Here is an 11,038-nt window from a genome sequence, read left to right on the forward strand (position 1 = left end):
CCTTACAACCTGAAATTAAAATGGATTTTTTGGGGGTTTGTATCATTTGATTAACACAACATGCCTACCACTTTGAAGATGCAAAAATATTTACTATAAAATAGGGTAAACACATGAAAGGAAGGAAGATACACATACACATTCATCACTCACATCTCTCTGGGCTCCCAAGGGCATGCAGTGCCACAGCACAGACCCAGAGCAGTGTGAACACTGGACATAACACAATGGCAAACCTGTGAGGGAGAGAAACCCAGACGCACACACACACATAGATATAACACTGTTAATAGAGAAATGACCACTTCAGCAGACTCCCTCAGACCCGATGAGTTTATATGGCCATGGACACCTACAGTACATCAGGGATGGGCAACATTACGAGGCACATCAGGACGTCAAAATTCAACAGAGGGCCACACATTTCTTAGTTTGGAGTAGCTGCATTTCCAGATTTACTGGAAAATGACTTGCCATGGCTAATGATACAGAGCATGTGTAGGATTCTTTTTTAACTAGCTGCTACCCATTCCACTGCCTATGTAGCTTCTCTGCCACTTCCTCCTCCTTGACATGGAGGGGAAACTTCATGTTGTACACTGAATACCGAAAGGTTGCTGGATCGAATCCCCGAGCTAACAAGGTAAAAATCTGTCATTCTGCCCCTGAGCAAGGCAGTTAACCCACTGTTCCCCGGTAGGCCATCATTGTAAATATAAATGTGTTCTAAGCTGACTTGCCTAGTTAAACCTAGGTAAAAAATAATAATAATGTAAATACCAATTTTTTATGGTCGACATGTTCAGACTATACAAACAAAGTAGCAGGCCAAGCGTTCTTTTTCAGGAACTCTGGCTAATGCCTATGGTGTAGCAGCAACTATAAAGATTAGCCTACATCATCACACAAAACAATCAACCTTTTTAGGGTATCCTTGTCCGGCCACCTGGCCTGGCAGGCACCCTGTCCCTTCCATGAGACAGATTGCCTACATGCAGTCGCCCCAATGGGACATGCTCATCATGTCTTAGCAGGATCAGAGGGTGACAGGTGTCCCTGCAGGGTCAGACAGCCAGGGAAGACCAGTCTACGGCACTCAGGTGATTTTTGCAGTATATTATAACAATCAGTGAATGGCTGCAAAGTTCCATCTTGAGTTGATGGGTAGGCTACAGCCTGGATTGGGAATAATGGTAATTTCAATTATTGAACCTTTGATGGTATTCATTGCTAATATAATATATTAATGTACACCATGGTAATTCTTTGTCATGCCTCATCTGAGCAAGATCATATGTTGACAGGGATCTCATCAGGTTCAGGTAGTCAGGGAAGGTCAGTCTGTGACAGTGCAGAAGTTAACTTTTTCCAATAAAACATTTTTTTCTCTCTGTGCCGGCCACACTGGACAAACAAGAAACTTCAAAGATGTAAACTATTCTAAGGCAGTCTGACAACCTCTAGTTGATTTCTAAACTTTATCAAGGGTCAATAGAGGCTTTTCCCGATGACACAAAACATGTAAAACAAAAATGTGATGACGCTATTAATGATTGATGATGAATGGATACAGATATGTTAGAATGCCCAGTCATGTTCATATCATCTCAGACATACTGTAAAAGTACTGCAGTTTAAGACCATCCATATAAATTCCTATATGCCAGTGAAACTGAATACCATGCACTCGGAAATTGTATTATTCTGCTAGAGTGTGTAAAGCACAAAAGGTGACATGTTTGCATATGTTATGGTCTTGTGAAGGCTGGCTGAATTATGGCAAATAGTATGTTATTTTATCTCAGCATGTCTACAGATTCAACCTTCTCCTTGTTTTTGTTTGCTTGAAAATGTTGATACTGGAGACTGTTATCAGAAGAAACTGTGAAACCAAGCATTTCGAGTGGCTAATGTCGTGGAAATGTCCTGTATTTACCAAATCATGAGAGCAAACCACACACAAGTCAGAGTTATCATAAAGTCCATCTTTAATTATATGAGCTCCATCACAACCCTGTGACTCAGATCAATTCAGTGTCTATCAATGAATTCTCTGAGAGTTCCTTACACATTGCAACTGAGATCCTTTATAGCAAAGACACACATAGCCAGACAGCATTGGCCATAATTTATCGTTCAGCTTTGTCTCCTAAACTATGTTATTTTCTCAAACTCAGAACCATAAAACAAATCCTCATATCAACAGGCATATATCAAATCCACCCCTCCTTGACAAGATCACAGAGACACATTGATTGGCACACATACATTGTGGAGCCAAGAGATACATGCTTGACCTCTCCCCAAGTAACTTAGTCCTGACAGAGAACAGATGACTGCAACCCGGCCACAGTATTATACAAAAATAAACATTCTGATGAGAAGTAACTTACAAACATATGATGAATATAAAACATCTTACCTATGTTACCAACTAATTCTGATTATTCCCCAACACTAAGAAATGCTTTGCATTAATTGGAAGGTTGGTTATCCTCCCACAATGTATGGAAGAAATGTCAAGTTATGTACAGTATCACTAGATTTGATTAAGGGTATACTGTGCAACTTTCATGCCTTATATGGAAAACTGTACGACAAAAGGTGTCTGTATTTAAAACATGCCTACGTCAGGGGAGATACCTATTTAGGCAAGCCCTAGTTGCTAGGCTTCTCAGTCCTGGCCCTGGAGGTCTGCTGTATTGTTGTCACTCCAAACTCCCATGTTAAACAGGCTCACTGGGCTAAAAATGGACCAGCCCATCTGGCCTTGAATCGAGCCCTTTGCTTTCACCTATTCAACCATGTCAGGTCAGTGACATGTGGCTAATTCCAGGAAGGGATGAACAAGGATGCAAAAGGGCCTTAAAGGGGAATTCAGTCAGATATGAACAATGCTTGTTTCTAATTCAAGTATTTATTTAACTAGGCAAGTCAGTTAAGAACAAATTCTGATTTACAATGACAGCCTACCCCAGACAGGACTGGGCACCACCATATGGGACTTACAATCACCGCTGGTTGTGATACAGCCTGGAATGTAGTGATGCCTCTGTAGTGCCTTAGACCCCTGCATCACTCAGGAGCCCCAAGTAGGATTATAGGCTTACAATATACTTGGTTTGGTTATGAAAAACACTGAAAATTAGTTGTTCACTCAGGTTTTATACTTCCAAGCAGGCAAAAACTCTACTTTAGATTGAATTTGCAGTGAAAAAGAAGTTCCCTGACCGGGAATCGAACCCGGGCCGCGGCGGTGAGAGCGCCGAATCCTAACCACTAGACCACCAGGGAAACCGCTTATTTAACGAAAGGTGACACTATTGGTCGTGTGGCGACTTCTTTGAACCTACTCCGATTGGACAGTAACTAGATGAACGTAAAACTTCACATTTGCGAGGGAAGAGGGGAACGCATAGCGACCACTAAATTATTTCATCAACTTGGCGAGCGAATCAGCTTTTAGTCGTACCGGTAAGTAATTTTGCTATGCTATCAACTCGTAATTTAGTGTCAAGATATCATGATGACCACTTTGGCAAAACATGCTCACTGCTAGTTGAATCCAAAGTAGCTAACGGTAGCTAGCTAGCGAGCTAGGCTGCTACCAAAGACGGTAGAGTATTAAGCTAAAACTGCTTCTCCAATAGAAATCCCCGATCTCACTTGTAGGCTCGCTAAGCTCATGCGTTGTATCACGTCATCGTCGTCTCGCGCCGAACTGCGCATGTGCATGCTGTCAACTTAAAGACACTCCTTCGATATAAAGTTGTTTTTGACGAACATGAAAGCGTGTCAGTTTGTCACTTTCACGAGGTTGGAGTAATGATATGTTCCACTACTTAAGATATTGGCTCGAATCTAGGTTGTGCCTTTAGAGTTCGAGAAAATGAATAACTAAGGAAGAACGTTTCTCAAACCCCTAAAGGCCTAAACCCTGGCCTGGTCTGTTTTTTCTGTTTCGAAATCGTTCCCGGAAGTCTCGCGATGTTGCGCCTCTGGGTTTAGAAACTCTGTCCTGCTACAGATGCTCGCACGAAGCATTATAGAAGACGGGAAGCTACTGTGAAAATCTAGTTACCAAGCTAAACTTCACATTGGAAGTAGTGACGCTACAGTAAATCTACCCATAACAAAAACTTAGAAAAAGTAGTTCCCTACATCCAAACTACTTCGTGATAAATTATCAAATCTAAATCTGAGATGTCAACATTCTGTATATTTATGGCCCTTTATGGCCTAATTAATATATTTCAATTGACTGATTTCCTTATATGAACTGTAATTCAGTAAAATCATTGAAATTGTTGCATGTTGCATTTATATGTTTGTTCAGTATATATTATATGTGCCGAGGTAAAAGTGGGGTTGGTACTCAGTAGGGTCTGTATTTCTTGGGGGACTGAGGAATAAGGAGTGTTGCTGGACTTTTACTCCGCCCATTCCATTGGCCCCAATGCAATACACTGTATATAAATTACATATCATCGCATAGAGAAAAAATATTATTTGTGCCAAGGTAAAAGTGGGGTTGGGGGGGTACTCAGTAATTCCAATAACATATATTTGTTTCTTATTAAAGTATATTTCTTTAAATATAGCCTACACAATAGCTTTCAACATGCCAGTATTTGTGTAAACGTTCTAAGGTAATGCTTGTATAAATAATAAATAATAAAATATTAAAGTAAAATTATCCACGTATTGTTTACCAAAGTGGTTGCAATTCTTTGAACAGTTGTACTGCACTAGAGTGCAACTTTTTCTTTGATATTCCAAAAACCTAGCACGCCTTTGCAGGGGGATTCTGAAAAGAGAAATCGGTGATTGAGCTGCCAGGCCACAATAATATCCTGCAGCTAGGAGAATGGTAATTCAATCATCCACAAATAGGTTAGCGTAACTTGCATCAGTCATTGCATTTTGAACTTAACCCATTCTTGAAATATCGAAAAACATCTTAGGAACATGGCAGGTTTTGTTAATTCAGTTATGAGGATGACTCAGGTCACATCAGCATCGTTTGGCTTGGCCATTGACATGCATCTGTGGCATTATATGTTTTATATAATGAACACACTCTCCCTTTTCTCTTTCGGTCTCTAAGGTCCATCATGCAGATGCTGAGAGAGAAGAAGACTTTGTTAACGGAGATCCTGTCTGCGGACTCCAGCTACATCCTTCAGAATGTGCAGCAGGAGGAAATAGTGACTAATCGTGACTACAACAACCTAAACATCCCCAATCAGTCCAATGAGAAGACTGTCATCAACCTGCTGGATAAAGTGATGAATAAAGGAGACACAAAAAGCTATGAACTCGTGAACCTGCTGCAGAAACCACATATGATAAAAAACTACCCTAGACTGGAGGAAATATTCAACAACCACACAGAACCAAGTGACCACACCTTCAACCCAGCCCCAACAATCCCAATTCCCTGTACAGGTACCACACACACTGACTACTAGTACTACCAGCTTTGCACCACGACTCTGTCATTGTTTACTGACACAACCACCAGACAATACATATAACACACTACATGACAAGACTAATTTACAGATCAATCAACTGACATCAGTGCTACTGTTCTACTGTATTAGATAGCTGTTATCAGGTATCTAACTGTGTTTTCTGTGTTTTGTAGATAATTCTGACCTGGAAACAGTGGTCACAGGTGGCGATGAGGTGATAACCCCTCTATCTACATTTAAAGTGTTTATTAACTACATATATTAAACCTCATATAGTTCAGAGCAAATACACAAGTCAACAATATACAATAATACACAGACACAAAACTCAACCTGTCTTCTCATTGCAACACAACTCTCCTTCAACTTTCCTATTTATTTCCTTATTTTCCTATTTATTTCCTTATTTATTTTCTACAGTTTCTGTCAGTTTGATGTGAAATATCTTTGTGTGTAAATGACCCCTGGTTTCCTCTGTTTCCAGGTCAGTCTGTATGAGATGACCAGTGTACCCCGTGGTCTCTGTTTGATCATCAACAATGAGATATTTGATAAACTGAATGAAAGAACAGGATCAAACAAGGATGCTGGTATGTCAACATTTTATCCTCAAAAACATCTCAAGTCTCATTTCTCTATTACAGCATCTGACCAGCTTGCTCTGTTGCTGATTCGGTTGATTATCATGATGTGACATGATAGAATGAAAATAGAGAGAAGTGAGAGGTCTGGTTGTTAAGTGTCTTGTCTTCTCCTACAGTGGATCTGGCCAACATATTCAGCCGGATGAAGTTCAGGGTGGTGATGTGCAAGGACAAGACTGCAGTGGAGATTCCCAGTGTGCTGAAGGTCTTTTCTGAGCTGAAGCAGTTATCTGACCTCCAACAGTACAATGCGAAGGAGTGGGTCGGTGGTCAGTTCACTGATCTAAAGGATCTTCCTAAGCATGGCGATGCCTTCGTCTGCTGCATTCTGAGTCACGGAAAAAAGGAGGGCGTCTGTGGTACAGATGGAACAGTCGTCCCCACCATTGATATCCTCTCACCTTTCAACGGCACAAACTGTAGCATCCTTGTTGAAAAGCCCAAGCTGTTCTTCATCCAAGCCTGTCGAGGGAAGGACGTTCAGAAGGGCGTGCCGGTGAACAAGAAGCCTAAAGTTGAAGGGACGGACATGGAACTGGACACAGACGACGGCCAAGTCCAAGACTACACCCTTCCACTATACTCCGACTACCTGGTTTTCATGGCCAACGTAGATCAGTATATCTCCATCAGGAGCCCAACCTCTGGGTCCTGGTTCATCCAGTCTCTGTGTGGCCAGCTTGAGAAAAGCTGTACCAGGTAACATCAGCTTGGAATTCACTGCACATCATGTTCATGTCCTCAATTAGTTTGTGTTCTCTGTTGAATGGTTGTGTTGACTTGTGTGTTCATCTCAATTTATGGTGTGTCTCCTGTCTCTGCAGAGGGAAAAACATCTATGAGATCCTTACAGGGGTCAAAGCTGCGGTGAGCAAGAAAAAAGGTGACCTTCGTATTAAAGATGCCAACGGTGGTTATGGCTACGAGGTGGTCAAGCAATCACCAGATTCTAGAGACACCCTGACCAAGATGCTCATCTTTCCTGCTGAGACCAAGCATTCTTCCTGATGATCTCTTGATGTTACCATGGTACGCTTCATCATCAGCGGTCCATATGCTCTTTCAAGTTCAGTTTTGATATGAAAGGTTGAATAGGCCATAATCAGGACACTACCAAGTTCCTGTGGTGGCATTCTTATTTGTTTTACTTTTACATGGTACATTTATTACTTTTACATTAATTGTTGTTCAATTTTACAGGACTTGGACAAAAATACATTTTATATTAATGATACAGAATTTCACCAGCTTATATACCAAAAGTCCTGTGGCACTGCTGCAGCTCAACCAAGTGAGCCAGGTGACATTGACTTTTTAACCAAACTATTAGTTGGATATGTGAAGAAGTTTCATAGCAAGAACAACTGGTTATTGATATCTTGGCACACTGTTTCAGCTTTACTTTAAATATTTTTTTATGTGATTTCATCTACTTTCTTTATTTAGAATTTTTTATACAATCATGTTTTCTCACATGCCTTTCCTGCCATCTTAAAATATGTTATACTTCAAAATAAATATTTTATCGACAGTTGGATTGCGGAAGTGTTTTTACCTCACGCTCCTCAGCATTAGAGTGACATCCTGTTGAATATAAAACGTGAAACATGGCTAATAGAAACAGACCCATTTTACAGACCAGATCTCAGAACCAGCGGTGGTAAAATACATATTTATAATAGCGCTGTTGCACAGACAAAGTAAACATTCCTCAATTGCTACCATTTAATGGAAAAATACATTAATCTCATGAGCTTGAAACATCTTTTAGGAAAACAGACATTCCAACCAAGGTTACAACACACTCTAATGGGAGATGGGCCAAGGTACAGGAAGCTGTGGTAGGGTCTCTGAGAGTGACAGTATACTTACATTAAATAAGCAGGCGAGAATTCACTGTTAAATCATAACAGCCTATCTGAAGTTTCTCAGTCCGGATATGGAAGATGTTTCAGAGGTAGGGAAGGAAGAGTTTCTTGGTGAGGATGTGCTTGGGCTCGTTTGGAGTCTCCTGTCATCTGCTGACCTCAAGATTCACACACATCAGCTTCTGACAGAACAGACTGGACGAGCTACAGAGGACACTGGAGCAATGTCAATATGTACATTACCTGTATGCTGCCGGACAGTGTGGGCCAGCTGTGTGTCACACTGCTCCAGTGTCCTCTGTAACTCGTCCAGTCTGTCCTCTGTCAGAAGCCCCTGCCTCCTCATCTCACACAGCACCTCCAGGGCCAGCGGGAGAGAGAGAAAAAGAGAGAGAGAGAGATCATGTATGTGTGTGTGTGATATACTTCTTACAGTGAAAAGATCCAGTCGTCCTCTGAGGAGTTTGTCGCTCAGCAGAAACTTAATCTTAGTGACATTCTCGAGTTACATCTTCTGAGATCCTATACAGCATCATCTCTCTCACTTTCGCAATTGAATTGAGTTGAATTGAGAGAGAGAGAGTGAAAGAAAAAAAGAAAGAAAGATGTAAAGCAACCAGGGAATTACCAGAATTACCATCTATTCAGTGTTGCCTCTCTATGTGGTCCATTGTTGTGACAATGCAATTACACACATACACACACAGCTCTGCTCACCTGTGAGAGAGCGAGGCTTGCATCAGTCTGAGTGTGGTCCATTCACTCCGGCTGCCGTCTCCAGGAGGCGGAGCAGGTCTAGTCGACCAATGATATCGAGGAGCTAGTACAGGAAGTAGTGGTCCTCCAGTAGGCTATATTGTAAAAATTCATTAAAACAAAATGTGCTTTTTGGTGTTCATTTAAGGTTAGGGTTAGGTATAATGTTAGCAGTGTGGTTAAGGTTAGGGTTAGGTTTTAAGAAGATAAATTGTAGAAATAGGCAAAGTTTCTGACTTTGTGGTTGTGTTAACTAGTGGCGACCGCCTTTCCCCTGCAGCCTCAGAAACAAGACACACCCAACCCGCACCTGAAGCCAGACCATTAAGGATTAGACGGGCTGCTTCAGATTCTCTAACCTTTTCCATGATGAGTGTACTTGCTCATTCCCCCTCACTAATATAAAAGGAATGGACTGATATGCAAATATGTCCCCCTTTGTGCTTTACATCTCCAGCAGAATAATACCATTTCTGAGTGCATGATATTCAGTTTCCCTGGCATATAGTACATTCTATGGATGGTATTCAGTGGTGGAAAAAGTACCCAATTGTCATACTTGAGTAAAAGTACAGATACCTTAATAGAAAATGAATCAAGTAAAAGTGAAAGTCAACCAGTAAAATACTACTTGAGTAAAAATCTAAATGTATTTGGTTTTAAATATACTTAAGTATCAAAAGTAAAAGTGTAAATATTGTAATATTCCTTATATTAAGCAAACCAGCCGCCACAATTCTCTTCTTTTTTTTATTGACGGATAGCCAGGGTCACACTCCAACACAGACACCATTTACAAACAAAGCATTTGTGTTTAATGAGTCTGCCAGATCAGATGCAATAGTTTTATTGGAAAAAGTTAACTTCTGCACTGTCACAGACTGATCTTCCCTGACTGCCTGAACCTGATGAGACCCCTGTCAACATATGATCTTGCTCAGATGAGGCATGACAAAGAATTACCATGGTGTACATTAATATATTATATTAGCAATGAATACCATCAATGGATCAATAATTTAAATTACCATTATTCCCAATCCCAGAATGTAGCCTACTGTCACGATCATCGTAAGGAGCGGACCAAAATGAAGCGTGGTATGTGTTCATGATGATTTTTTAATTAAAGAAAGCACTGAACACTGGATACAAAACAATAAACGAATAACGACCGTGAAGCTATAATGAGAACTGTGCTGACACAAGCAACTAACATAGACAATCACCCACAAACAAACAGTGAAACCCAGGCTACCTACAGTGCCTTGCGAAAGTATTCGGCCCCCTTGAACTTTGCGACCTTTTGCCACATTTCAGGCTTCAAACATAAAGATATCAAACTGTATTTTTTTGTGAAGAATCAACAACATTCAGAGATCTTCACTGAACTTCTGGAGAGAGTTTGCTGCACTGAAAGTAAAGGGGCTGAATAATTTTGCACGCCCAATTTTATAGTTTTTGATTTGTTAAAAAAGTTTGAAATATCCAATAAATGTCGTTCCACTTCATGATTGTGTCCCACTTGTTGTTGATTCTTCACACAAAAATACAGTTTTATATCTTTATGTTTGAAGCCTGAAATGTGGCAAAAGGTTGCAAAGTTCAAGGGGGCCGAATACTTTCGCAAGGCACTGTAAGTATGATTCTCAATCAGAGACAACTAATGACACCTGCCTCTGATTGAGACCCATACTAGGCCGAAACATAGAAATCCCAAAATCATAGAAAAACAAACAGACTGCCCACCCCAACTCTCGCCCTGACCATACTAAATAACGACAAAACAAAGGAAATAAAGGTCAGAACTGACACCTACCCATCAACTCAAGATGGAACTTTGCAGCCATTCACTGATTGTTATAATATACTGCAAAAATCACCTGAGTGCCGTAGACTGGTCTTCCCTGGCTGTCTGACCCTGCAGGGACACCTGTCACCCTCTGATCCTGCTAAGACATGATGAGTATAGTGTTGTGTAACTGACTGTGCACCTTGACAGTGAAGCCTGTAGAGCTGTTTATACTAAGTCAGTGTGAAACATAGGAAATTAGCTAGGGAAACTGACAGATTCATAATTTTACATTACTATACTGACTAATAAAAACTAACATTGCACCAAAAACACGTCAGAATATCGATCTTCAATCGCTTGGCAGCTGGTTTCATCATTTGATTCAGGTCTAGTGTGATTGAGAAAAAATAATATCTAAAGTTCATGAGCTAGCTTGCTAACATTGACCAACTTTTGACAAGCTCTGGCTAATGATACATCATCAAATTACTTTTGTTTAAA

The 11,038-nt window shown here is 40.6% G+C and overlaps 1 protein-coding gene, 1 long non-coding RNA gene and 1 other non-coding gene across 4 annotated transcripts; 1 reads left to right on the forward strand and 2 right to left on the reverse strand.

The window, feature by feature from the left end:
- Nucleotides 1-3,222: 3,222 nt before the first annotated feature.
- Nucleotides 3,223-3,294, reverse strand: trnae-cuc (transfer RNA glutamic acid (anticodon CUC)). Its single transcript has one exon. It is a non-coding gene; the product is annotated as a tRNA-Glu (tRNA).
- Nucleotides 3,240-7,652, forward strand: LOC110530629 (caspase-7). Its single transcript, XM_021613842.3, has 6 exons — nucleotides 3,240-3,474; nucleotides 5,108-5,448; nucleotides 5,651-5,691; nucleotides 5,962-6,067; nucleotides 6,238-6,820; nucleotides 6,946-7,652. The coding sequence occupies exons 2-6, from the start codon at nucleotides 5,115-5,117 to the stop codon at nucleotides 7,127-7,129; spliced, it is 1,248 nt and encodes a 415-aa protein (XP_021469517.2). The 5' UTR covers nucleotides 3,240-3,474; nucleotides 5,108-5,114; the 3' UTR covers nucleotides 7,130-7,652.
- LOC149982132 (uncharacterized) lies at nucleotides 6,063-8,832 on the reverse strand. 2 transcript variants are annotated; one of them, XR_016482638.1, is made up of 4 exons: nucleotides 8,707-8,832; nucleotides 8,233-8,347; nucleotides 7,994-8,139; nucleotides 6,063-6,939 (listed from the first exon to the last, which is right to left on the reverse strand). It is a non-coding gene; the product is annotated as an uncharacterized LOC149982132 (long non-coding RNA). The 2 variants fall into 2 exon arrangements; XR_016482639.1 differs by lacking the exon at nucleotides 6,063-6,939 and having other exon boundaries at nucleotides 8,007-8,142.
- Between the last annotated feature and the right edge of the window lie 2,206 nt (nucleotides 8,833-11,038).

The sequence above is a fragment of the Oncorhynchus mykiss genome, chromosome 8 (assembly GCF_057628025.1).
Source record: "Oncorhynchus mykiss isolate SJ-2025 chromosome 8, ASM5762802v1, whole genome shotgun sequence".
Lineage (NCBI taxonomy): Eukaryota > Metazoa > Chordata > Actinopteri > Salmoniformes > Salmonidae > Oncorhynchus > Oncorhynchus mykiss.

Excerpts from the sequence above, each read along its gene's own strand:
- LOC110530629 (XM_021613842.3), top strand. The coding sequence starts at position 5,115 with ATGCAGATGCTGAGAGAGAAGAAGACTTTGTTAACGGAGATCCTGTCT. Across the intron at positions 5,692-5,961 it reads TGGTCACAGGTGGCGATGAG|GTCAGTCTGTATGAGATGAC; the intron begins GTGATAACCCCT and ends CTCTGTTTCCAG. Across the intron at positions 6,068-6,237 it reads AGGATCAAACAAGGATGCTG|TGGATCTGGCCAACATATTC; the intron begins GTATGTCAACAT and ends CTTCTCCTACAG.